Source organism: Nomascus leucogenys, chromosome 20 (genome assembly GCF_006542625.1).
Source record: "Nomascus leucogenys isolate Asia chromosome 20, Asia_NLE_v1, whole genome shotgun sequence".
Lineage (NCBI taxonomy): Eukaryota > Metazoa > Chordata > Mammalia > Primates > Hylobatidae > Nomascus > Nomascus leucogenys.
Genome location: NC_044400.1, coordinates 80,756,043 through 80,783,602, shown reverse-complemented (window position 1 = coordinate 80,783,602; position 27,560 = coordinate 80,756,043). Strand labels below are relative to the sequence as shown.

The 27,560-nt window shown below is 43.7% G+C and overlaps 1 protein-coding gene across 11 annotated transcripts in view; it reads left to right on the top strand.

Moving 5' to 3' along the window:
- Positions 1-27,560, top strand: part of GRK4 (G protein-coupled receptor kinase 4) — a 68,729-nt gene that overhangs the window by 20,608 nt on the left and 20,561 nt on the right. For 5 of the 11 annotated variants that reach the window (XM_030801396.1, XM_030801398.1, XM_030801395.1 and 2 more), the window contains exons 2-10: positions 437-532; positions 4,680-4,792; positions 8,372-8,449; positions 11,532-11,635; positions 15,141-15,233; positions 17,045-17,108; positions 21,076-21,216; positions 24,442-24,632; positions 27,287-27,324. In XM_030801396.1, coding sequence (XP_030657256.1) covers positions 437-532; positions 4,680-4,792; positions 8,372-8,449; positions 11,532-11,635; positions 15,141-15,233; positions 17,045-17,108; positions 21,076-21,216; positions 24,442-24,632; positions 27,287-27,324 — 918 coding nt within the window. Of the gene's footprint in view, positions 1-436; positions 533-4,679; positions 4,793-8,371; positions 8,450-11,531; positions 11,636-15,140; positions 15,234-17,044; positions 17,109-21,075; positions 21,217-24,441; positions 24,633-27,286; positions 27,325-27,560 lie in introns of those variants that run through there. The other 6 variants (XM_030801397.1, XM_030801400.1, XM_030801404.1 and 3 more) reach the window with 4 other exon arrangements.

Below are 27,560 nucleotides of genomic sequence, written 5' to 3'. Positions count from 1 at the left end.
GTGGGGACATAGAGCCAAACCATATCGCTCCCTCACTTAGAAAGACCAAGAGGGAGGGACTTGGTCTTTTTTACCATCATATGCCTAGTGCTTTGAAGGTATTTGGTACATAGTAGATGCTCAATAAATATTTCTTTGATAAATACTTATAAGCAGCCCTGAACAATATGTCATGTTAGATCTTGTTTACAGATTTGGAAACAGGCTCACCATGGCTTCTAAATGGCAGAGCTAGTGACAGATTGCATCACCTGGGAATTTTATATTTCTTCAAGCAGCTTTCCAGATAAGACAAATTATTATAAGCATCTATTTTTACTCATGATAGGTACCCAAACCACTCGAATAGAAATGATAAGATGGATTAGTGGAAGCAGTTGTTATAATTGGATATTTCTGACTGTTAAAAGAAATTGCCTTTTTTCCCCAAATTCAGGAGGATATGGCAAAAAAAGTGGTCGTAGTAAAAAATGGAGGAAGATACTGACACTGCCTCCTGTCAGCCAGTGCAGTGAGCTTAGACATTCCATTGGTGAGTAAATAGTGCCTACTAATGCTTGGATGGTACATCTGGCATGATACCATTTGTTAGATGTTATTCTTTCTTGAGTTCCATATTTGTTTCAAAAATTTTGTGATAAATTCTCCTTAAATCTTCATGATTCCTCTCAGGAAAAAAAATCCTTTAGATTTTCTGATCTGCAGTTATAAAGTTGGCTATTGACTTTTTCATTAAAAAAAAATATATATTTTTATAGAGGTGGGGTCTCACCATGTTGCCCAGGCTGGTCTTAAACTCCTGAGCTCAAGCAATCTGCCCACCTCAGCCTCCCAAAGTGCTGGGATTACAGGTGTGAGCCACCATGCCTGGTCCCCATTAGAAACATTTTTTACAAGTAATATATATACTCATTGTTCTATACATTACTGAAGAAAAAGTAAAAATTCCTCTCCCCACGACCAAGCCAATTATTGTCTCTAGAAGAAACACTGTTAAGTATTGTTTAGTAGCCTTCCAGATAGTTTTCTATGCACGTTTTAAAAAATTATTGAGCCAGGCCGGGCACGGTGGCTCACACCTGTAATCCCAGCACTTTGGGAGGCCGAGGTGGGCGGATCATGAGGTCAGGAGATTGAGACCACGGTGAAACCCCGTCTCTACTAAAAATACAAAAAAAATTAGCTGGGTCCTGTGGCGGCGCCTGTAGTCCCAGCTGCTTGGGAGGCTGAGGCGGGAGAATGGCGTGAACCCAGGAGGCAGAGCTTGCTGTGAGCCGAAATCACACAACTGCACTCCAGCCTGGGAAACAGAGCAAGACTCCATCTCAAAAAAAAAAAAAAAAAATTATTGAGCCAGGCATGGTGGCACATACCTGTAGGCGCAGCTACTTGGGAGGCAGAGGCAGGAGGATTCCCTTGAGCCCAAGAGGTTGAGTCCAGCCTGGGCAACATAGTGAGACCTGTCTTGAGAAAAAATATAAATGAGGGAAAGAAAGAAAAAAGAAAAGAAAAATTTCTAATGATCTTCAGGAAGGGATTAGTCAAATAAAAATATGGTATATCAGTGTAACAGAATACTCTGCAACTATAAAGAATGAGAGTTAGCTACAGGTCCTAACATGAGCCTAAGGTGTCAGATACAGAAGGCCGGGCGTGGTGGCTCATGCCTGTAATCCCAGCACTTTGGGAGACCGAGGGGGGCGGATCATGAGATCAGGAGATCGAGACCATCCTGGCTAACACGGTGAAACTCCGTTTCCACTAAAAATACAAAAAAATTAGCCGGGCGAGGTGGCGGGCGCCTGTAGTCCCAGCTACTCAGGAGGCTGAGGCAGGAGAATGGTGTGAACCCGGGAAGCTTGCAGTGAGTCGAGATCCCACCACTGCACTCCAGCCTGGGTGACAGAACAAGACACCATCTCAAAAAAAAAAAAAAAAAAAAAAAAAGAAGTCAGATATGGAATCATGTCTATAGAGCAATCGTAACTGAACTGTATTTTTTAACAATAGAATTTTCAGTTCAAAGGGTACATACATTTAAAATTTTGATATTGCTAAATCACCGCCCCAAAAAGATTGTATCAATTTCCCTTTCTGTCAACAGTATGTAACAAACTTTCTTTGTCATGGCTTTGCTAATACTGGTTGTTATCAGTATTTTTAATATTTGCTAAACTGTAATTTGAAAAATGGTTTCTTTTCTCGATTATGGATGGGGTAGAACATTTCCATTGCTTTTTTTTCAATGTTTCCTTTTTCTTTTCTAATTCATTTATGAAAGTTCTTTATATATAAAAGGTGTTATCCTTTTTTTTTTTTTTTTTTTTTTTTTTGAGACGGAGTCTCACTCTGTCGCCAGGCTGGAGTGCAGTGGTGCAATCTCGGCTCACTGCAAGCTCCGCCTCCCAGGTTCAAGCGATTCCCTGCCTCAGCCTCCCTAGTAGCTGGGACTACAGGCGCCCGCCACTGTGCCCGGCTAATTTGTGTATTTTTAGTAGAGATGGGGTTTCACCATGCTGGCCAGGATGGCCTCAATTTCTTGCCCTTGTGATCTGCCCACCTTGGCCTCCCAAAGTGCTGGGATGACAGGCGTGAGCCACCGTGCCTGGCCCTCAGTGTCTTTTTTTCATACAGAAGTTTAGTATTTTTATAGAGACAAATATATCAGTCTTTCCCCGTTTAGCTTCTGAGCTTTGTGTTACCTGTAGGAAGGACGCATTTATTCCAAGATTATTTTTACAAACCAATCCATCTTTCCTTTAGTACTGTTTTTCCTTTTAAAGAAAGATGATGAAGTATTTTATTTATCAAAATTAGTTTCAGATGGTATAAAGGAGCTAGTATTTCCCTCATTGTTGTAACTCCCCCATTGTTTTAACTCCTCTGAGTTTTTTAAATAACTGCTTCTTGAAGATATAATTCATATGCCATACAACTTATCCATTTAAAGTATATAGTTCAATAGTTTTTAATATATTGAGTTGTGAAACCATCACCACGGTCAATTTGACAGCATTTTCAGCACCCCAAAAAGAAACGCCACACCCATTGGTAGCCACTTCTCACTCCCTCCCACCCGCTACCTCCAGAGCTAGGCAACTACAAATCTACTTTCTGTCTATGTCTTTGCCTGTTCCGGACATTTCATATAAATGGGAATCATACACTATGTGGTCTTTTGTGACTGGCTTTTTTTACGTAGCATAATGTTGTCAAAGTACTTCATCCTTTTTTTTGTTGGCGAATAATATTCCATTATATGGATATATCACATTTTATTTAGCCATTCATCAGTTAATAGACATTTGAGTTGTTTTCTACTTTTGCCTATTATGAATAATGCTGCTATGAATATTCATGTACTAGGCTTTTAAAAAATCATGATAAAATATACATAACAAAAATTACTGTTTTAAGTGTACAGTTCGGTGGCATTGAGTTGGGTATTGCATGGACATACCACATTTTGCTTATCTGTTCATCTGTTGATGGACATTGGGTTGTTCCAAGTTTTTGGCTGTGTGAATAGTGTTGCTGGGAACATTGGTGTGCAAATACCTGTTTGAGTCCCTGCTTTCACTTGTTTTGTGTGTGTATACAGAAGCAGAATTGTTGGCCGGGCGCGGTGGCTCACGGCTGTAATCCCAGCACTTTGGGAGGCTGAGGTGGGTGGATCACTTGAGGTCAGGAGTTCGAGACTAGCCTGGCCAACATGGTGAAACCTGTTTCTACTAAAATTACAAAAATTGGGCCAGGCGCCATGACTCATGCCTGTAATCTCAGCATTTTGGCAAGCCAAGGCAGGTGGATCATCTGAGGTCAGGAGTTCGAAACCAGCCTGGCCAACATAGTGAAACCACATCTCTACTGAAAATACAAAAATTACTTGGGCGTGGAGGCATGTGCCTGTAATCCAAGATACTCGGGAGGCTGAGGCATGAGAATTGCTTGAACCCAGGAGGTGGAGGTTGCAGTGAGGTGAGATTATGCCACTGCACTCCAGCCTGGATGACAGAGTGAGACTCTATCTCAAAAAAAAAAGAAGTAGAATCATATGGTAATTCTGTGTTTAACTTTTTGAGGAACACCAGACTCTTCCAACCACTGCCCTGTGTTACATTCCCACTAGCGATGTATTCAGTTGCTTCACATCTTTCCCAACGCTTTTTATTTTCCTCTTTATTTTTCATTTTATCTAATCCTAGTGGGTATGAAGTATCTTATTGTGTTTTGATTTGCATTTCTCTAATGAATAATGATGTTGAGCATATTGTCATGTGCTTATGGGTCATTTGTAATCTTTTAGAGAAATGTCAGTTCAAATCTTCTATCCATTTTAAAAATTGGATTGTCTTTTTGTTGTTGAGGTATAAGATTTCTTTATATGTTCTAGATATTAGATGCTTAACAGATAAGCAGGAGAATCGCCTGAACCTGGGAGGCAGAGGTTGCAGTGAGCTGAGATTGTACCACTGTACTCCAGCCTGGGCAACAGAGGAGGGAGACTGTCTCAAAAACAAACAAAAAAAGCAAAAAAACAACAACAAAAGATGAAAATAATACTGCAAATACTGTTTTTGACTTTTATTGTATTAAGTGAAAACTGTAAGGCTTAGAACAGCATGTGGTGGATTGTAATGATTATATTTGTTTGCTTCTTATCCCTTTTCTTCACCCAGAAAAGGATTATAGCAGTCTTTGTGACAAGCAACCGATAGGAAGACTTCTCTTCAGGCAGTTCTGTGATGCCAAACCCACTCTAAAGAGGCACATTGAATTCTTGGATGCAGTGGTGAGCAGTTTATCTCCATATTGAGCAACCACCCAATCTTGTGCTTTTGAAAATGTAAAAACTTGGCCAGGCGCGGTAGCTCATGCTGTAATCCCAGCATTTTGGGAGGCCGAGGCGGGCGAATCATGAGGTCTGGAGATCGAGACCATCCTGACCAACACAGTGAAACCTGTCTCTTCTAAAATACAAAAAGTTAGCCGGGTATGGTGGCACGTGCCTGTAGTCCCAGCTACTTGGGAGGCTGAGGCAGGGGAATCACTTGAACCAGAGGCAGAGGTTGCAGTGAGCCGAAATCACGCCACTGCCTTCCAGCCTGGGCGACGAGTGAGACTCTGTCTCAGAAAAAAAAGAAAATGTAAAAACTAGATCTGGGCAATGATGTAGGAGTGGAGGGACTGGTTGTCTTGGTGTCATATTATCTTATTGGGACAGAAATCCCTTTAGTCTGAAGTGGTATTTTGTGTAGAATTACATCTCAAGTGTTGGAGAATCACATGTAGTCACTGAATGACTTTGAAACTTGAGGCTTTAATTGTATGAAGATGACAGACTAATTAAGATGATAATACTTTTTTTATTTTTTATTTTTTTGAAATGGAGTCTTTCTCTGTCGCCCAGGCTGGACTGCAGTGGTGTGATCTTGGCTCACTGCAGCCTCTGCCTCCTGGGTTCAAGCAGTTCTTCTGCCTCAGCCTTGTGATCCACCTGCCTTGGCCTCCCAAAGTGCTGGGATTACAGGCGTAAGCCACTGCGCCCGGCTGTAAGATGATAATGCTTGTTTGGCTACCTGAAAAGTGTCCTTTCTGCACTCAACTGGCCAATGCTCTCAACTTAAAAACGCTTTAACCCAGAACCATATGGAAGGGATAAAGTTTGTGTAAGAAGAATGATCACTTTGGATGGAATTTACTATGCTCAAGAAAGTTTCCAACATTCTCATGTATCCTGTTTGAGATTTACTGTGATTTCCTTATAGGTAAAGAAACTTTGTTTCTCAATCTTTGTGGGTACCATTGGCAAGCCTAGAATTTCAAAACTATGAAATTCAGAAGCAAGTGACCAATAGAAAATTGGTGGAATTTAGCAGAAAAGCTCTCTCTCTTTTGTACCAGGGTTATGACCCTTCCTCTCTCTGCTTTGGCCTGTCTTAATTGTATCAGCAAATATGTATTGAGTGCTTATTATATGCGGACATATATGCCTTATATCATTGAGTTTGGATTTGATTTTCCTCTAACACAGCTTTTTAAAAAACTTTAAAAGGTATATATATATTTATTTATGATATATTCGTTTCAGAAAAACATTTGCGGCTGTTTTGTTGTTTGCTTCCTTCCCTCAGATCTCTCCCAGTCCTTTCTTTTCTGGCACTGTTGCTAGAATAAGGTGATTCTTCTGCTTCTTCTGCTTCTTCTGCTTCTTCTTCTTCTTCTTCTTCTTCTTCTTCTTCTTCTTCTTCTTCTTCTTCTTCTTCTTCTTCTTCTTCTTTCTTCTTCTTCTTCTTTCTTCTTCTTCTTCTTTTCTTCTTCTTCTTCTTTCTTCTTCTTTCTTTCTTCTTCTTCTTCTTCTTCTTCTTTCTTCTTCTTCTTCTTCTTCTTTTTTTTTTTTTGAGACAGAGTTTTGCTCTTGTCCCCCAGGCTGGAGTGCAATGGCATGATCGCAGCTCACTGCAACCTCCGCCTCCCAGGTTCAGGCGATTCTCCTGCCTCAGCCTCCTGAGTAGCTGGGACTACAGGCGTGTGCCACCACACCCAACCAATTTTTGTATTTTTAGTAGAGACGGGGTTTCCCCATGTTGGCTAGGCTGGTCTCAAACTCCTGACCTCAGGTGATCTGCCCGCCTCAGCCTCCGAAAGTGCTAGGATTACAGACATGAGCCACTGCGCCTGGCCAGTTCTTCTTTTTGAAGACATAGTTCCAATGTGCTGGGGTATGCTTACTCAGTTTGGGGGATGGAACCCTGGGTATAAGTTTTCACGTAGTGGGTAATGTTTGCCAAGCTGCTATATTTTAAGAATTTAGGGACCTACTGTTCTTCCTTATGTTAAAATAGCTAAACTGCATTGTTGAAACTCTATTTTAGGTTTCAGTCTTCTGATATTGTCATGATACCTGTAGTTATGAGGTGACAGCTATGTGACTGCAGTTACAGGTTATGTTTTTGTTTTTTCGATGGCATTTGTGTAGCTTCAGAAGTAATGTCTGATTGTGCCATTTTGTCGCACTTACTGCTTTGACTATCCTGATGATAGGTGATGGACAGGCTCTGTGAGCTTCTCAAGTGAAGGAACTGTGTCTTATTCATTTCCCCTTCATGGCACCTGGCATGGTTGTTTGCCCTATTTCTTGCTTATTAAATGAATTAGTGGCATCTGTATCAGTCAGGATTCAACCAGAGAACTAGAACCCATAGGAGGAGATATTAAGGGATTTATTGCAAGGAATTGGCTTACGTAATTGTAGGGTCTGGTTAGGAAAGTCTGAAATCTGTAGGGCGGACTGTCAGAAGGGGCATGGTAGGAATCTCCAGGAATGGGCTGAAGCTGCCGTCCTCAAGCAGAATTTCTTCCTCCAGGAAGACTCATCTCTGTTCTTAACACCTTTCAACTGATTAAGTCAGAGCCACCTAGATTATCTAGCATAATCTCCTTCACTTGAAGTCAACTGATTATAAACTTTAATCGTATGTACAAGTACCTTCCCAGCAGCACCTGGATTTGTGTTTGATTGACTAATTGGGGCTCATAGCCTGCCCAGTTGGCATATCAAAGGACCGTTGCAGGATCAGACTTGCTTTCTCTTCCATTGATTGCATGCCACACAGTATCCAGAACTCCCAGCACTGAAGTTTGTTTGTTTGTTTTTGAGGCTGAGTCTTGCTCTGTTGCCCAGGCTGGAGTGTAGTAGCATGATCTCGACTCACTGCAACCTCCACCTCCTGGGTTCAGGCAATTCTTCCTGCCTTAGCCTCTTGAGTAGCTGGGATTACAGGTGTGCGCCACCACACCCAGCTAATTTTTGTATTTTTAGTAGAGACGGGGTTTCACTATGTTGGCCAGGCTTGTCTCCAACTCCCAGCCTCAGATGATCTGCCTGCCTCAGCCTCCCAAAGTGCTGGGGTTACAGGCATGAGCCACTGCTCCCAGCCCTGAGATATCTTTGATGGATGCAATGTAATATGGCATACAGAGTATTATGCAATGTAATATGGCATACAGAGTATTATGGGAAGCATTGCTCTAAAACTTCATTAACCTCCTTTAAAAAACTGACTTTTTCCCCCTCATATACCTTACTTTCCCAAAGAAGAGCTGTAGACGCTTGATCAGTAGAGTTGGTCTGTGGCTCTGAGGATATAAAACCGAATAATTTGAAACATAATGAAACATTATTGGTGAAGAAGCTCAACTTTTTTTTTTTTTTTAAGAGATAGGATCTCCCTATGTTGCTCAGGCTGGCCTCGAACTCCTGAGCTCAAGTGATCCTCCCAACCTCAGCATCCCAAGTGGCTGGAACTACAGGTATGCATCACCACACCCAACTTAACTACTCTTTCTTTTCTTCCATCTCTCCAATCAGGCAGAATATGAAGTTGCCGATGATGAGGACCGAAGTGATTGTGGACTGTTAATCTTAGATAGATTCTTCAATGATAAGGTGTGTTTTCTTCTTTAGAATAAAACTTTGTAAATAAATAGAGTGCATAACCATTTTTACTTTGTTGGATAAGACATAACATATGTTAAAAGCTTTAATTTGGCTGGGTGTGATGCCTGATGCCTATAATCCCAGCACTTCGGGAGGCTGAGGAAGGAGGATCTCTTTAGCCCAGGAGTTCGAGGCCAGCCTGGCCAACATAGTGAGACCATCTCTACAAAAAAAAAACAAAAAAAACTAGCTGGACATGGTGGTGTGCATCTGTAGTCCCACCTACTTGGGAGGCTGAGGTGGGAGGATTGCTTGAGCCCAGGAGATTGAGGTGGCTGTGAGCCAAGGTTGTGCCACTGCGTTCTAGCCTGGGTGACAGAGCAAGACCCTGTCTTAAAAAAATAAAAAGTAAGGCCAGGCACAGTGGCTCACGCCTGTAATCTCAGCACTTTGGGAGGCCAATGCAGGCAGATTGCCTGAGCTCAGGAGTTCAAGACCAACCTGGACAACATGGCAAAACCCCATTGCTACAAAAAAGAAAAAAAAATTAGCTAAGCATGGTGGCGTGCACCTGTGTTCTCAGCTACTTGGAAGCCTCAGGTAGGAGGACTGCTTGAGCCCAGGAGGTCAAGGCTGTAGTGAGCTGGGATCATACTATTATGCTCTAGCCTGGACAAGAGAGTAAGACCCTGTCTCAAAACTACCTCCCAACATTAATTAATTAATCTTAAAAAAGCTTTAATTTATTATAAATGTTCCTCTTTTGCATTTTTGTTTGATGTCATGAGGAAATTAACAATTAGATCTCTTAGAAAATTGATTCAGTGTATTTAAAGTTTTCAGAATATAGAGTTGGAGAATTTTATTTGTCTCTCTTGGACTAAAAATAACATTTTTTCCTAAAAGCTTTAATGGGTCTTAGCTTTTATGCTTTTGACTTACTTGGTTCTTTTTTTTTTTTGAGACGGAGTCTCACTCTGTCACCCAGGCTGGAGTGCAGTGGTGTGATCTCGGCTCACTGCAAGCTCCGCCTCCCGGGTTCACGCCATTCTCCTGCCTCAGCCTCCCGAGTAGCTGGGACTACAGGTGCCCGCCACCACGCCCGGCTAATTTTTTGTATTTTTAGTAGAGATGGGGTTTCACCGTGTTTGCCAGGCTTTAAACACTGGACCCAGGCTGGGCACAGTGGCACATGCCTGTAATCCTAGCAATTTTGTAGGCCGAGGTGGGCAGATCAATTGAGCTCAGGAGTTCAAGACCAGCCTGGGCAATGTGGTGAAACACCGCCTCTACAAACAATACAAAGATTAGCTAGGTACAGCTGGGCACAGTGGCTCACACCTGGAATCTCAGCATTTTGGAAGGCTGAAGCCTTCCAAAGGATCACTTGAGGTCAGGAGTTCGAAATTAGCCAGGCGTGGTGGCGGGCACCTGTAATCCTAGCTGCTCGGGCGGCTGAGGCAGGCTAATCACTTGAACCCAGGCGGCGGGACTTGCAGTGACCCAAGATCATGCACTGCACTCCAGCCTGGACCACAGAACAAGACTCCATCTCAAAAAAACTAGCCAGGTGTGGTGGCATGCGCCCTTAGTCCCTGCTACGTGGGAGGTGGAGGTGGGAGGATTGCATGAGCCCAGGAGGTGGAGGCTGCAATGAGCCGAGATTTTCTGTCTCCAGAAAAACCACAAAACTGTACATATATTTTTCCCATTTGCATGAGGAAAAAGAAACTGTCTATCTGAAGAGAGAGGTGTGTGTGTTTGATTTTTAATTTTTAATTGTGATTAAAAAAACGTAACATGAAGGTTACCACCGTCACCATTTGTAAGTGTACACTTTAGTAGTGTTAAATATATTCACCTTGTTTTGCGGCCAATCTCCAGAACCGACCTTTTCATCTCACAGAACTGAAACTCTGCATCCATTAAACAATTCCCAGTTCTCTCCAAGCACCTGGCAACCACCATTCTACTTTATGTCTCTGTGAATTTGACTACTCTAGGGACCATATATAAGTGGAATCATACAGGATTTGTCACTTTGCGACTGGCTTATTTATTTATTTTTGAGATAGAGTTTCGCTCTGTCATCCAGGCTGGAGGGCAGTGGCACGATCTCGGCTCACTGCAACCTCCGCCTCCCAGCTTCAAGCGATTCTCGTGCCTCAGCCTCCTGAGTAGCTAGGATTACAGGTGCCTGCCACCACGCCCGGCTAATTTTTGTATTTTTAGTAAAGACAGGGTTTCACCATGTTGGCCAGGCTGGTCTCGAATTCCTGACCTCAACTGATCCACATACCTCTGCCTCCCAAAGTGCTGGGATTACAGGGGTGAGCCACCATGCCGGCTGTGACTGGCTTATTTCATTTAACATAATGTCCAAAAGTTTTATCCAAGTTGTTGCGTATTTCAGAATTTCCTTTTTTTAAAAGGCTGAATAATATTCCACTCTATGTATATACTGCATTTTATTTATCCATTCATCCACAGACACCTGGGTTGTTTTTTGCTATGGTGAATTATGCTGCAATGAACATGGGTGTGCAGATACCTCTTTGAGACCCTGCTTTCCATTCTTTGTGTGTGTGTTTTTGTTTGGTTTGGTTTGGTTTGGAGACAGAGTTTCGCTCTTGTTGCCCAGGCTGGAGTGCAGTGGTGCAATCTCAGCTCACTGCAACCTCTGCCTCCCAGGTTCAAGTGATTCTCCTGCCTCAGCCTCCCAAGTAGCTACCTACCACGCGTAGCTAATAATTTTGTATTTTTAGTAGAGACGGAGTTTCACCATGTTGGCTGGTCTCAAACTCCTGACCTCAGGTGATCCACCCACCTCGGCCTCCCAAAGTGCTGGGATGACAGGCGTGTGCCATTGCATTGGGCCCTGTGTGTGTTTTGATATGCATCGGAGAAGATCTGAAAAGGCAGACGGCAGCAGAACTCTGGAGAGTGGGACAGGGGTGGAGGGTCCAGGTGGCACTTGGACTTTCATTTTATACACTTTGTGTTTCATTTGTTTACAATAGGCATTAGGTTCTGTTCACTAGTAAGTTATGAAATCACTAATGGTTATGTATTTGGTTTGTACTGTATTAAGTTGGCAGCCCCTTTACCAGAGATACCTCCAGATGTTGTGACAGAATGTAGATGGGGACTGAAGGAGGAGAAGCCTTCCAAAAAAGTCTTTGAGGAATGTACTAGGTAAGTGGTTCATGCTGAGCCCTGCATATATTATCTGTGACTAACCCCAAAGCAGACAGCTTTCAGGAGGTTTCTCTGCATAAGACAAGTTCCTAGAGTGTAGTTGATCCTTGAACTACACGGGCATTAGGGACGCTGACACCACCCAACCCTCTGCGCATTTGAAAATCTGTGTGTAACTTTTGACTCCCCCAAAAGCTTAACTACCGTTAGCCTGCTGTTGACCAGAAGACTTACTGATAACAGAAACAGCAGATGAACACATATTTTGTATGTTATATGTATTATATGCTATACTCTTACAATAAAGTACGCTAGAAAAAATAAAGTGTTACTAAGAAAATCGTAAGGAAGAGAAAATATAATTCCTATTCATAAAGTGGAAATGGATCATCATAAAGGTCTTCATCCTCTTCATCTGCATGTTGAGGAGGCTGAAGAGAAAGAGGAAGAGGAGGGGCTGGTCCTGCTGTCTCAGGGGTGGCAGAGGCAGAAGAAAATATGAGGAGAAGGAGGAAGAGGAGGGGTTGGTCCTGCTGTCTCAGGGGTGGCAGAGGCGGAAGAAAATACACACATAAGTGGCTCCTGGCGGCTCAACCCACATTGTTCAAGGGTCAACTGTACTTTACACATTAAAATGATTACTTCCTCTAGAAAGAGGTGAATGAAGAGTAATAATTCCATGTATACACGAGGCACACTGAAAGGGGTCCCATCGTTTAGCACCAGCATCCTAGCATCCCTGTGGCGACTCCAGGCCCTCTCTGCTCTGCTTGTGTCTAGGACAAAAAGATTTTTTTCATACCTAGGTACTCACCAAAAACATCTTTTTTCAGGGCGTTTCCAAGGAAAATTCCGAGGCAAAGCACTTTGGCTAAATTCAGTTTCTTTATGTATGTGGATGAAAGAACAGTTTCTGAGGTGATCAGGCCCCGAATCCGCAGTGCTTCTTGTATGTGTGCAGACAGTCACTCATGTCACAGGGGAGGAAACGGAGGCCCGGGGAGCCATGAGCAAGTTTGTTCTTTGCTCTGAGAGCAAGTAGATGACATATTCATTGTGTTTTAAAAGACTGCTCTGGCTGCAATTTAGAGGATGAAGAGAGGGAAGATGGGGTCCAGGAGATGAGCCGGAGAGGCTGTTGCAGCTCACTTGTGGCAGGGAGTGGTGCACCTAAGCCTGTGCAGCCAGAGCATGGTGGGGCTGGAGCTGGAACCCGTGATGCTTTAATGATGTGGCTGCCTTTAAAATAACAAACAGGCCGGGTGCGGTGGCTCACGCCTGTAATCCCAGCACTTTGGGAGGCTGAGGTGGGCAGATCGCTTGAGGCCAGGAGTTCAAGATCAGCCTGGTCAACATACAGAAACCCCATCTCTACAAAAAAAATACAAAAATTAGCCAGGCATGGTGGTGTGTGCCTGTAATCCCAGCTACTCTGGAGGCTGAGGCATGAGAATCACTTGAACCTGGGAGGTGGAGGCTGTAATGAGCCTTCCCTGTACTCCACTGTACTCCAGCCTGGGCAACACAGCGAGACTGTCTCATTAAATAAATAAATAAATAAATAAATAAATAAATAAATAAAATAAAAAACAAGGCTTTCTCTCTCTATCTGGCTTTCTCTTGAGGTGTGGGTTCTCTGCACACTGAGGAGCTGGGTGGTTTAGATGCTTATTCCTTTAGTGAGAATTCAGTGGCCAGTTCCACACCCCACAGATAAATGGCATGCATCCCATCTTTCTCTTAGCCAGGTGTATGGCACTGGACTAGAACCCTTCCCTCTGTCCCTCAGCCCCCTCCTCTGAAAATGGATTAGAGTAAATGGATTAGAGTAAATGTAGAGTAAAGATTTTCAGGCTGGGCATGGTGGCTCATGCCTGTAATCCCAGCACTTTGGGAGGCCGAGGTGGGTGGATCACCTGAGGTCGGGAGTTCGAGACCAGCCTGACCAACATGGAGAAACCCTGTCTCTACTAAACATACAAAATTAGCCAGGCATGGTGGCACATGCCTGTAATCCCAGCTACTCAGGAAGGCTGAGGCAGGAGAATTGCTTGGACCCGGGAGGTGGAGGTTGTGGTGAGCCAAGATCACGCCATTGCACTCCAGCCTGGGGAACAAGAGCAAAACTCTGCCTCAAAAAAAAAAAAAAAAAAAAAAGATTTTCAATTTCAAGTAATCTTTTACTTATTCTTGTTGGATATTCACATTAATGGTATTCTAGTGTTTGTGATTTGAACTGCTTTCCAAAAAGATGTCTCTGGCTGGGCGCCATGGCTCATGCCTATAATCCCAGCACTTTGGGAGGCCAAGGCGGAAGGATTGCGTGACCTCGGGAGTTCGAGACCAGCCTGGACAACATGGCGAAACCCTGTCTGTAATACAAAAATTAGCCAGGCATAGTGGTGCATGCCTGTAGTCCCAGCTATTCAGAAGGCTGAGGTGGGAGGATCAATTGAACCTTGGAGGTCAAGGCTGCAGTGACTGTGACCTCACCACTACCCTCCAGCCTGGGTGACAGAGCCAGACCAAAAAAAAAGAAAAGAGATGTTGGCTCCATGGCTCCATTTGATTGCTTCTCTGGTATGGCAGACAGGACAGGCTTGGTCTTTGCTCTCTGATACTGGTCTTGGGACATTGTGGTAAGAATCAGATTTCTTCCTGTCTTCATCTGGGATGTCACAGAAGCCAGGAAGGGCCAATCTTTCATTCCACACTTTTATCCTTCACATCCCTCTCCTGGGCATGTATGTACCCTAAACTCTTTCTTGTACATGTGCACTAAGAGACATGTAATGGTAATAACACAACAATAATAAGGCTAGGCTTGGTGGCTCACACCTGTAGTCCCAGCGCTTTGGGAGGCTGAGGTGGGAGGATTGCTTGAGGCCAGGAGTTCAAGGCTGCATTGAGCCATGATTGTGCCATTGCACTCCGGCCTGGGCAACAGAGTGAGGCCCTGTCTCTAAATAACAACAACAACAAAAAATAACAAAACAATAATAAATACTTGGAAGTATTAATGCATTTACCCACTCACAATAACCATATGAAATAGGCATGATTATTATCTCTGTTTTCAGAAGGAGAAACTGAGGCTATAGAGGTTGGATAAGTTGGCTCAGGTCCCTCAGCCAGTGAGTGGCTGAAGCAGGACTTGCAGCAGCCCATGGCTTTGACTTCTATGCTGTCCTCCAGGGGACCCTTCCATTGTGTCTTGCACATGGGAAGCATGCTACTTGACAACAGAACAGCTGACACCCTCACTCCCAAGAAGGGAATGCATCCTTCTATTACACTGCTTTTTTCATTCATTCTATTTCACTTCTATTTTCACTTATAACATTAGAACCTAACGTGGACTTCTGTAATTGCAAATTCAAAATATTGAATTGTGTGTAATGATTGACTTTCCCATACTCAGTGCCTATTAGTGCACTAAAACACACTTGTTTTTACTTCTTAATACGAGAAATGTATATAATTTTTAAAAATCTTTTTCTAGAGTTGCCCATAACTACTTAAGAGGGGAACCATTTGAAGAATACCAAGAAAGCTCATATTTTTCTCAATTTTTACAATGGAAATGGCTGGAAAGGTATGTTCTAATTTTGAACTCAATAAAAGCCAGTTAAGGTGGCACACGCCTGTAGTCCCAGCTTCTCAGGAGCCTGAGGCTGAAGGATTGCTTAAGCCCAAGACTTCAAGGCTGTAATATGGGATGATCATGCCTGTGAATAGCCACTGCGCTCCAACCTGGGCAATGTAGCAAGACCCCATCTCTAAAACAGAAAAAAAGAAAAGAGACCTCAATAAAACAAGTGTTAACTTCTCACAGTGCATACTGATTGGCATAGACTTTTCCATCTTTCAAAATACAATTAGAAATTTTGAGTTGTATATGATATTTTTATACAGAAATTTTCATAGGTATTAGTATTATACCATTTCTTCTAATTTAATAGACTCTGTTCTCTCTTTTTAAAATGGCAGGTATCCCTGTTGGTTCAGTGGCTAGAAAATAAAACTTAGCTTAGATTTTTAGTGATAGAATAGGATGCAGTGGGTGAGACCTGGCAGTTAAACCCCGCTCAGCCTCTTACTGTTTATGTGGCCTCAGGTAAGTGGCTTAGCCTGTATGAGTGGCAGGCCCTTGTTCTATAAATTACAGGTAATTATAGAATCTGCCTCCTTGGACCATTGCTAGGATCACCTGGGAAATGTGTGTACAACGCTTGTAGTACAATGTTTGGTGCACAAAATAAGTGCTTAAAAAGTGTTAGCTGTGGGCTGGGCACAGTGGCTCATGTCTGTAATGCAGCACTTTGGGAGGCTGAGGCGGGTGGATCACCTGAGTTCAGGAGTTCGAGACCAGCCTGGCCAAAACGGTGAAACCCGTCTCTACTAGAACTACAAAACTTAGCCAGGCATGGTGGCGTGCACCTGTACTCCCAGCTACTTGGGAGGCTGAGGCAGGAGAAATCGCTTGAACCCAGGAGGGGGGGGTTGCAGTGAGCTGAGGTGGCTCCACTGCACTCCAGCCTGGGCAACAGAGCAAGACTCTATCTAAAAAAAAAAAAAAAGTGTTAGCTGCTACTAGTGTTATTATTAGTACTATTATTATTGATTGATTAAATTTCCAGTTCTTGCTTATACATGCTGTTTTTGAGGTGTTGGGTATAAACATCTTTGAGTTTCTTTTTTCAAAGGATGGCACAATGTATATATGTCATCTTCCTCACCTGCTTTCCGACAAGTTGAGAGGGATCTACCCAAGACTATACCAGGAGTTATGAACATACGTATTTCCTGGTGTTGGCTGGTTTCAGACCTATCTTTAGTTAGTAAGGATAATTAGACTGTTCTGCTTTTTGCCTCAGTGTCTTAAATGTTAATTAAGATTAATTGGCCGGGTGGTGGCTCACGCCTATAATCCCAGCACTTTGGGAGGCTGAGGCATGTGAATCACGAGGTCAGGAGTTCGAGACCAGCCTGGCAAACATGGTGAACCCCTGTCTCTACTAAAAATACAAAAAATTAGCTGGGTGTAGTGGCAGGCGCCTGTAATCCCAGCAACTCGGGAGGCTGAGGCAGGAAAATTGCTTCAACCCAGGAGGCGGAGGTTGCAGTGAGCTGAGATCGTGCTACTGCACTCCAGCCCTGGTGACAGAGTGAGACTCCATCTCAAAAAAAAAAAAAAAAAAGATGAATTAATTGCTCTTAGAGCAAGTCAAGAGCTGTCCTCCTAGAGGGAGCCACAGTCCCTGAGCACAGACACCCTTTGTCCCGGGCATCCCCTTTGAGCAAAATGGTTCCATAAATTAGGCGGAGACAAGCACTGCGTAATCTTTTCTGTTTTAAAAGAACAATGCAATGTGAGACCTGAAACTTGTTTTTCTCATTGATTAGGCAACCCGTAACAAAGAACACATTTAGACATTACAGAGTTCTAGGAAAAGGCGGATTTGGAGAGGTGAGTAACGGGAGCCAGTTCAGAGCAGCGCTGCTAGCGGGGTGGGCAGCAAGGTCCTGAGAACATGGCTTCAGGTAATGCATCAGCTCTCCCAGTACACTGTTCCATTTTGGGAATAATCTTTGCCAACTGTGAGAATCCATATGGAATTCTGAGCAAAAGGTTTTTAAGAATCCCTTCTCTTGGTGACTTCACCTTTTACCTCATAGTTCTGAAGAAGCTGGTTCCCATGCTTGATGCCCCAGCTCAGTCACTTTGCCCAGATGGAAAGATGATTCTGTTTCTGTATTGTGGAATTTCCATGATTCTATTTCCATAAATTTAAGACTGGTCCCAAATTCACATAGTACAGAGTGAATTATTAAATATACTTATGTAACCCTACTCTGTTTGGACATGTATGTACCTCATACCTACATCAAAAGGTGTTTGGAAATGTGTCAATTTGAGAAAATCCTAAGGAAATGACTCACAGACTCACGAGGGGTGTGTTTTTTTGTTTGTTTTTTGTTTTGTTTTGTTTTTTTTTTGAGACGGAGTTTCGCTCTTGTTGCCTAGGCTGGAGTGCAATGGCGTGATCTCAGCCTACCACAACCTCCACCTCCTGAGTTCAAGTGATTCTCCTGCCTCAGCCTCCCAAGTAGCTGGTATTACAGGCATGCGCCATCACACCTGGCTAATTTTTGTATTTTTAGTAGAGAGGGGGTTTCTCCATGTTGATCAGGCTGGTCTTGAACTCCCGACCTCAGGTGATCTGCCCTCCTCAGCCTCCCAAAGTGCTGGGATTATAGGCATGAGCCGCCGTGCCTGGCCCGGGGTGTTGTTTAAATATGATGGGTCTCCTAGATGGAGACCACTGTAGTTGGTGGATGGAGAACAGCAGCAGTTCTGGTCTGGGGATTTAAGGAGATGTTAATTACCTTATTAGTTACCTGGAGTGATCATATGGAGTTCAAGAACTTTTAAGTCCCTAAGAGCCAGGCAAGCCATTGGCAAACTAATACTGTATGTTTAACTCAGAAGCAGGTTACACTGCCCGGATGTGACTCAGATATTACTGCTCCCATATTACAATTCAAAGCAAAAGCCACTAGCATTGCCTTGAAGTTAATTAGAAAGCTGACCTAGGAGGCAGCACACTGCAACCGAGATCTGTTATGCACCTGCAGCTTGACATGACAAGAAATTGGCCAACATAGTCATTACTTCAGGAGAAGTAACAGTACTGTCCCTCTGGTACAGTTCCAGAGACCGTGAAGAATATTTTGCCTAATCCAATCCAATGCTTGCTCTAATCCCTCCATGATAGATATTTCTGTAAGAAATCCACCCTCTGTTTGAATATGTCCTAGAACAGGAAAGTCATTTTCTCACTTTGACTCTTGCTATAATGATCTGCAAATGTAAAGACTCAGATTTTGTGAAAGAGCAGAGGAAAAATTTCTGGAACATGGGTCATGTGTTTATAAAGGAATGAAAGTCTAATTATAGCCATATGTAAGTTTTTAAAACATGTCAGTCCTAATAGGATTCAATAGGGACATGTTAGCAAATTTTAGCTATTGTGAAAGACCCGGTGCTGGGCGTGGTGGCTCACACCTGTAATCCTAGCACTTTGGGAGGCTGAGGTGGGCAGATGGCTTGAGCCCAGAAGTTCCAGATCAGCCTAGGCAACATGGCAAGACTCCGTCTCTATTTAAATATTTAATATTAATAAATACATAAAAAAGAAGACAAGAAAGACTCAGTATAATTATGATTGTACAGATTACTTTTTAACAGATTTACTTGGGTTCCCAAGCAAATGATTGGCTGCACGAATAAAGCATGGCAGTTTCCCACAGACTTGCTCTGGAGGTGTTGTACCCTCAGTCAAGGCCCAGAGGCAGTGAGCAGTCAGCCCACCCCTACTCTGAATGCCTGTCAGAAGGAGCCCTGCTCGCCCTAATGCGGGGACAGCCTCGGTGCCCTTTAATCCAGATTCTAATCGTGCATTTGCTTTTTCCAAGTGCTAGCACTTCCTCCAGTGGGCTTGAGAGAGCAAACCTAGTTGGTTTTATTTTGTCAACAGTAATTCTTTTGCTTATGCTTGAAGTCCTCCAGAATTAATTTGTAAGGTCCTGAGTGAGCGCAATGGTAAGGGAATTGAGTAGACATCTCTGCTGTTATGGTTTTAGGCCACAGACTGTAGTGGAAAGAGCACGTACTTCAGACATGGGCAGACCCGAGGTCAGGGTCCTGTCATATCACTTCCAGCAGTGTGATCTTGGGCCTGCCATCGCGATCTCATCTCTAGCAGGGAAATAATCAGCCCTGCCTGCCAGGCTGCTGTGAGCCAGCGAGTGTTCACACCCAGCTGTTAGCACAGTGCCTGACACTCTTGTCTGCTTTCCATTCCCTTTCTCTGATTTGCCCATTCCACTTAGAGTAATTTGTTTTAAATTAACGGTAAAGAGATATGAAGAGATTTTTATGCCAAGTCTTAATGGTAAGAAAATGATTAAATACATGTTGGGATAGTCTCATTTTAGGAAAACATTTCATGATGGGAAAATAGTCACACAATAAGATTTTTCAAAAGGAGGTTAGGAAATATTACCTATTTTACAATATGAGACCAGTTTTGCCATCAAAGGCTGGGGTGGTGGGAACAGGGTATGTATTCTTGCATACCCATGTAAGAAGGTGGGCCTAGAATAAAATAGAGCAAAATATTAACAGTCATTATCTTGGAATTACGGGTGAGTTTTTATCACTGTCCTTATTACTTCCAATATTTTCCACAATTAACTTTGTATTTCTTTTACCACCAAATTATTTTATTGGTAGATAAAATTAAATCATGTCTTATGTTTGCTTTTAAAGCAGTCCCCTGTGGGGTGTGCAGTGGATGAGAGTTGGAAGAAATAGCAGCCTAATGTTGATGACACAGAGGCAGGGGGACCAGAACCTGAGGCTCATGATACTATTTTTTCCACTTTTGTATGTTGGAAATTTTTCATGACATAAAGTTAAAATAATAAATAAATACTACTTTAAGAAGTGATAGAATAAAGATATGAAAATTGTGAATTCTATGAAACATATTTCCTTATACTCTTGACTTTTTAAATTAAAAAATTAAGAATCTTTTTAGGCTAGGCACAGTGGCTCACACCTGTTAATCCCAGCACTTTGGGAGGCCAAAGTGGGCAGATCACCTGAGGTCAGGAGTTCAAGACCAGCCTGGCCAACGTGGCGAAATCCTGTCTCTACTAAAAATACGAGAAAAATTAGCCAGGCATGGTGGTGGGCACCTGTAATCCCAGCTACTCGGGAGGCTGAGGCAGGAGAATCCTGAGATGGAGTCTCACTCTGTCACCCAGGCTGGAGTGCACTGGCGCAATCTTGGCTCACTGCAACCTCCGCCTCCTGGGTTCAAGCGATTCTCCTGCCTCAGCCTCTGGAGTAGCTGGGACTACAGGCACCCGCCACCATGCCTGGTTAATTTTTTTATTTTTTTATTTTTAGTAGAGACGGGGTTTCACTATGTTGGCCAGGTTGGTTTCGAACTCCTGACCTCAGGTGATCTGCTTGCCTTGGCCTCCCAAAGTGCTGGGATTATAGGCATGAGCCACCATGCCCAGCTGAAAAAGAATCTTTTCAGTTTTACTTTTTAAAACTTTTGCACTTTTACAAAAAGTAAAATAGACATATGGGGACATTTAAAAATTAAACAGATTTACCGTGATCACCTGTGCCAACTAGTTCCATTTGTACACTGTCTTAGAATTGATAGAGCACAGAGCGTCACTGAGAGGAGGAGCCAGCTCACACTGACAACACCCACCTTTGAAACGGTCTCGGCTCCTCATGCACTGCTGCTGGTCTCTGCCAGTGAGGGTCTCATCAAGCAAACAGTTTCCTTCGTATGGCCTAAGAAATGTCAGGTGGACATAAACCTCCTTTATTTTGCTGTTTAAACTAGGTTTGTGCCTGTCAAGTGCGAGCCACAGGAAAAATGTATGCCTGTAAAAAGCTACAAAAAAAAAGAATAAAGAAGAGGAAAGGTGAAGCTATGACTCTAAATGAAAAAAGAATTCTGGAGAAAGTGCAAAGTAGATTCGTAGTAAGTGTCTCCTCTTAGTCTTCACTGCGCATTGTTTGATTCGTAGCACTTTTGTCAGCCGACATGCCGCTCAGCTCACTGTCATTGAAGCCGTGGAAGTCATTTCTTGTTTCCTGAGTTTATGTGGGGTTTTGCTCTTTTTAGTAACAGTTTTGTTTTTAGTAACAGCTCTCTTCTTTCTTATTCAAACCCTAGAAAACATAAAACTAGTGATACTGCTTCTAACTTCTGGTTTGTTATAAATCTGTAGTCCCCCGCCTCCCATTCTGTCACTCTTCACACCTGCCAGCTTGCAGAGGCTTGTCCGGGTCCGTTAGTTACCTTGTGTTTCTTGGTGAATTGCCCTTTCCTTTTCCTTATCACAGCCAGCCAGAGCTTATCTCTGTTTGCTGTCAGCCTCCAGTCAATTTCTCTGGCCCCCAGGACACTGTGACTTCGCTGTGCTTGAGGATACCTTCTCTCTCTCTCTCTTTTTTTTTTTTTTTTTTGACACAGGGTTTCGCTCTGTTGTCCAGGCTGGAGCGCAATGGCACGATCTTGGGTCACTGCAGCCTCGACCTCCCAGGCCCAAGTGATCCTCCTACCTCAGTGTCCCAAGCAGCTGGGACCACAGGCACACACCACCATGCCCAGCTAGGTTTTAATTTTTTTATTTTTATTCTTATTTTTAGAGATGAGATCTCTGGCCAGGCGCGGTGGCTCACACCTGCAATCCCACCACTTAGGGAGGCCGAGGAGGGTGGATCACCTGAGGTCAGGAGTTTGAGATCAGCCTGATCAACATGGTGAAATCCCGTCTCTACTAAAAGTACAAAAAGAATTAGCTGGGCCTGGTGGTGCGTGCCTGTAGTCCCAGCTACTCCGGATGCTGAGGCAGGAGAATCGCTTGAACCTGGGAAATGGAGGTTGCAGTGAGCTGAGATTGCACCACTGCACTCCAGCCTGGGCAACAGAGCGAGACTCTGTCTCTCAAAAAAAAAAAATAAATAAATAAAAAAGAGAGAAGTGAGATCTCCCTATGTTGCTCAGGCTGGTCTTGAACTCCTGGGCTCAAGTGATCTACCTGCCTCAGCTTCCCAAAGTGTTGGGATTACAGGTGTGAGCCACCACGTCTGGCTGAGGATACCTTCTCTAGCCCCTCTTCTCATGTGGGCCTCCTCCCTCTGGCCTCAATCTGTTTTCCGTCTTTTCCTTTTTCTGGGAGGTTTACTGCTAGGCCCTCAACTAGCATATCCCAATTGTATGAAGCCCAAATCCCACCTTCCCACCTTTCTGGGAAGGACAGAACATTGGGCGGACTGGTATGAGCTCAGGGGAGCAGTTCCAGGCTTTATGGTGTGCATTGCATAGTGTGGTTCTCATCTCCAAACCCAGTTTCTCTCTACCTAATTACATGTGTCCTGTAGCAGCTACTGAAGTATGAAGACTGGTTGAAGGGAGAGTGTGAACGAGAATTTATAAAATGATTTGTAGTGTTAGAGCTATTTCCTGCAAGCCATTTATTTCTTAGCCCTGAGGTCAGCTGCTTTGTGCAGGGGGACAAATGTTCCCAAACAGTGTACCCTCTCAGCCAGCATCTGAATTTAATAGCACAGTGTGGGCCCGGGCACGGTGGCTCACGCCTGTAATCCCAGCACTTTGGGAGGCCGAGGCGTGTGTCAGGAGATTGAGACCCTCCTGGCTAACATGGTGAAACCTCGTCTCTACTAAAAATACAAAGAATTAGCCAGGTGTGGTGGCAGGCGCCTGTGGTCCCAGCTGCTTGGGAGGCTGAGGCAGGAGAATGGTGTGCCCGGCCAAAACTCATTATTTTCAAACAACATCATCGTATGTGGAGACATTCCCAGATTTTTAGATAACCTATTAAGGATTTAACCTAGTGATTAAATGTGAATCAGCCACTAACAATTAGAAAATGGAAATGTTACTGATACCGTTTACAATGGCATCAAGAAACATCAAAATCTAAGAAAAGGCCTGGCGTGGTGGTATGCACCTGTAGTCCCAGCTTCTTGGGTGACTCAGATGGGAGGATCACTTGAGCCCAGGAGTTTGAGTCCAGCCTGGGCAACATAGCAAGACCCTGTCTCTTAAAAAATAGTTCTAGGCAAAGAACTGACAAAAATTGCAAGACTTCTACACTGAGAACTGTAAAATGTTATTATAAGAAATTAAAGAAGGAGGCTGGGCACTGTGGTTCACACCCGTGATCCCAGCACTTTGGGAGGCCGAGGCAGGTGGATCACTTGAGGTCAGGAGTTTGAGATCAGCCTGGCCAACATGGTGAAACCTCATCTCTACTATAAATACAAAAATTAGCCAGGCATGGTGGCAGATGCCTATAATCCCAGCTACTCGGGAGGCTGAGGCAGGAGAATTGCTTGAAACCTGGGCGACAGAGGTTGCAGTGAGCCAAGATGGCACCACTGTACTCCAGCCTGGGCGGCAGAGCAAGACTCTATCTCAAAAAAATAAAGAAAGAAGGTCTAAATAAATGGGGGGAGACCATGTTCCCAGATTGGAAGACCCGATGCTGTAAAGATGCTGGTTTCCCCTAATTGATCTATAGATTAAATGAATTGAATGCAGCCCCAGTCAAAATCCCAGCAGGGTGTGTGTGTGTGTATGTGAATTGACATACAAACCAATAGAAAAATGGGGGAAAAAATAGACTAGGTATTTCACAAAAGAGGATCCAAATGGCTATTAATTATATGAAAGTGTCCCCTATCTTTGCATATATAGAGAAATGCAAATTAAGACCACAATAAGAGACTACTCCACCAGCATGGTTCGAACTAAAAAGATTGACAACACAAAATGTTGTTGGAAGGATGGGGCACAGTAAGACCTCTCTTGCACTGCTGGTGGGGCACAGCTTATGTGCTGAATGCGGTTGCCCGGGAAGTACAGAATGTCAGGGCTCAAGTGATGAGAGCACAGCACAGAGGAGTCATGATCCCAAGTATCTTGGTGAAGTTTCACCACTTCTTCGCTCAGCTGTAGAAAGTTCTCTCTTTTGGCTACACAGCTGCGGTAAAATCTTCAGTATGCCAAGGTCCAAGAGGCACGTGTTGTGTCCTGTACATTTCTCTGAAACATACAGTATTCACATGTTCTGATTGTAAACCTAACACGGATTATTTGCATATCATTAGCAAATAGAGGAAATCAACAATGAAAGAGCAAGTTCGTGATCTGTTTTTGTGATGTTGTTGTCTTTAGGTTAGTTTAGCCTATGCTTATGAAACCAAAGATGCCTTGTGCTTGGTGCTCACCATTATGAATGGAGGGGATTTGAAGTTTCACATTTACAACCTGGGCAATCCCGGCTTTGATGAGCAGAGAGCTGTTTTCTATGCTGCAGAGCTGTGTTGCGGCTTGGAAGATTTACAGAGGGAAAGAATCGTATACAGGTAAGAACAGTGCTACCTAATGGAGCCTGCAAGTCTTGGAGCCGATTTCTCCCAGCCCTAGGCTTCCCCGGTTCACACTGGCTGCTTCCAGGCTGGGCAGGAGAGTAGCTGGAAGCCCCTCAATGGTGATTTATAGGGGTGGTCACTTACCCTATTGGAAATATGGCCAGTCAGAGGGCCCTGGGTGTTTTTTTGTTTTGTTTTTTGAGATGGAGTCTCACTCTGTCACCTAGGCTGGAGTGCAATGGCACAATCTCGGCTCACTGCAGTTTGAGCAATTCTCCTGCCGCAGACTCCCGAGTAGCTGAGACTACAGGCACCCGCCACCACGCCCAGCTAATTTTTTGTATTTTTACTAGAGATGGGGGTCTCACCATGTTGGCCAGGCTGGTCTCGATCTCCTGACCTCAGGTGATCCACAGGCTTCGGCCTCCCAAAGTGCTGGGATTACAGGTGTGAGCCACCGTGCCCAGCCTAAATCTGTAATAAATTGTCTTTTTGAAGCAGAAGTTTGTTTTTTACTTGTTAAGTTGATCAAATAAAGGTAGTGCTACTCATGTAAGCATAAGAAGAGCCCGTTTCCAAGGTTCTTAGGTATTTTGATAGTTCTGATAAGGATCTATTATGTCTTGCCATACAACATAACAATTTAATGTCTTGAAATAGTAGTTTCTTTTTTGCATCTTAGAATTTGGTAAAGAAAATTAAATTAAACTTAATAGTTTAATGTACTCAATGTATTTAGTTTTAGGAAAAAACAATTCCCCCTCCTATCCCTTAAATGCTGGAGTTCCTGGGCTCTGAGTCTCTTCTCAGTCACTCTCCCTGGGCAATTTCATTTCCTCCCTTCTGTGGGTTCATCTACCAGTTATAGTCGGTCCCCCATATCCATGGGTTCCATGTTGTAGATTCAACCAGCTGTGAATCGAAAATATTCAGAAAATCCTGCTCAACAGGGTGAAAGGGGGAAAAAAAAGAGAAAATATTCAGAAAAAAAAGGATGGTTGCGTCTGTATTGAACATGTAGACTTTGTTCTTGTCACTATTCCCTAAACAATAACATAGTATAATAACGATTTACGTATCATTTACATTATCCCATATTGGCTGTGGGATATATAAGATAAGGAGAAGCCAAAGGTCCAGTAGTATAATGTCCAGTAGTATGTGTAATCTAGAGGTGATTTAAAGTAATTGGGAGGATGTGTGTAGCTTATATGGAAATTCTACACCATTTTGTATCAGGGACTTGAGGATCCTTGGATTTTGATATCCAAGGGAAGGGGGCCTGCTGTGGGACCTGATGGTGTCTCCCTTGTCACCTTGCAAGCCTGGCCCTCATGGTCTTTGTGATGCAGCTCCCCATGGAGCCCTCCAGCCTTGGGTCCTGCTGCTCCCACAGGGGCACCCCCTGCCCTCGTCATGCAAGAGTTTCAGCTGCTCAGGTGTCCTCACCTCACTGCACCTTTGCACAAGGTGTTCTGTGTGGGTGCCATTCTCCACCCAGCCCCTCTTCCTGTCATTCTGAGAGACTCCTGCTCATCCACCCAGAGTTAGCCGTCACAGCACGAGGGTGTGAGCATGAGGATGTGACCCCTCCCCCACATCCTCCAAGTCCTCCCCAGGTTGTCTACTCAGCTGGTCACACCGACAATGAACTTCTTGGGAGTCCTTGATCTCACTTCTCCCTATTCTGATGGACCTTTGGCTTCTCCTTATCTTATATATCCCACAGCCAATATGGGATAAATATCTCTCAAGGACCAGAGACCAGGCTTGGCAGTGAGGCTGACACCTCCGCACCTTGAGCATTGAGCAAGGGCTGGATTGCTGCCCTGGCTGTGAGTCCTCTAGACACAGGGGTGGTCGCCTGAGTTGAGGAAGCCTTGTTGCCATTGCTTAGAGGCAAGAGTCTGGTGATACTGGAGCATGGAACACACCTGTAGGAGATTTGATTCTTTTGTTACACTTGGAGTAAATCACACTTCACAGGTGACTACGGCTGAGCCGCCGTGTTTGGCTTCAGTCTCAAGTTGAGCTGGATTTTTTCATGTAAGCTTTGGCTTGTCCTCTAACCTCTGGTACCCACTTGCCTCACCCGCCTGCACTCGGCGGGGGCTGGACCATGTCTGCCCCATCCACTGCTGTGTCCACAGGACTCACCATCAGTAGGCATCACTAAGCATTTGTTGAATGAATGACCGATGGCCCAAGTGACATTCCCACCTTAGCCCCCTGAGTAGCTGGGACTACAGGTACACGCCACTGCACCCAGCTTGAGGCATTCTAATATGGGGAATTTTCAGTTTTTGAAACACTTAAAAATATGTTAATGGTAAGAGAAATTGAGCCACGTTCATTAAGGACTGTTTGCTTTCCTTACTAGTGGGCTGCATATTTAATCACTGAAATGTCTTCAAATCTGTGTAACTATGCAAAGCAGTTCATTTTACACTGTCATCATATGTGAGCTGTTTGCTGAGATGAATTTTGTAACATTCTTGTCCTGCCTGTTTGCCATGGCTCATGAAGGGCAGTTTTGTGTTTTGCCGTCCTAGCCCTTGCTCACACTGGTTGTCCCTACTGGGTACTCAGGAATCACAGTGCCAACTTCTGAATAATTGAGCCTTTTGTTGTTGTTTATTTCCTTGTAGAGACTTGAAGCCTGAGAATATTCTCCTTGATGATCGTGGTAAGTTGGCAAGCCTTTCACATCTAACGGGTAGACTTTGTTAGAGGGACTTGGATACAGAAAGTTGGATGGATGCAGAAAGTAGACTTAATAATTAATAGAGAATGGAAACAAGAATGTTACAAAATTCATCTCAGCAAACAGCTCACATATGATGACAGTGTAAAATGAACTGCTTTGCATAGTTATACAGATTTGAAGACATTTCAGTGATTAAATATGCAGCCCACTAGTAA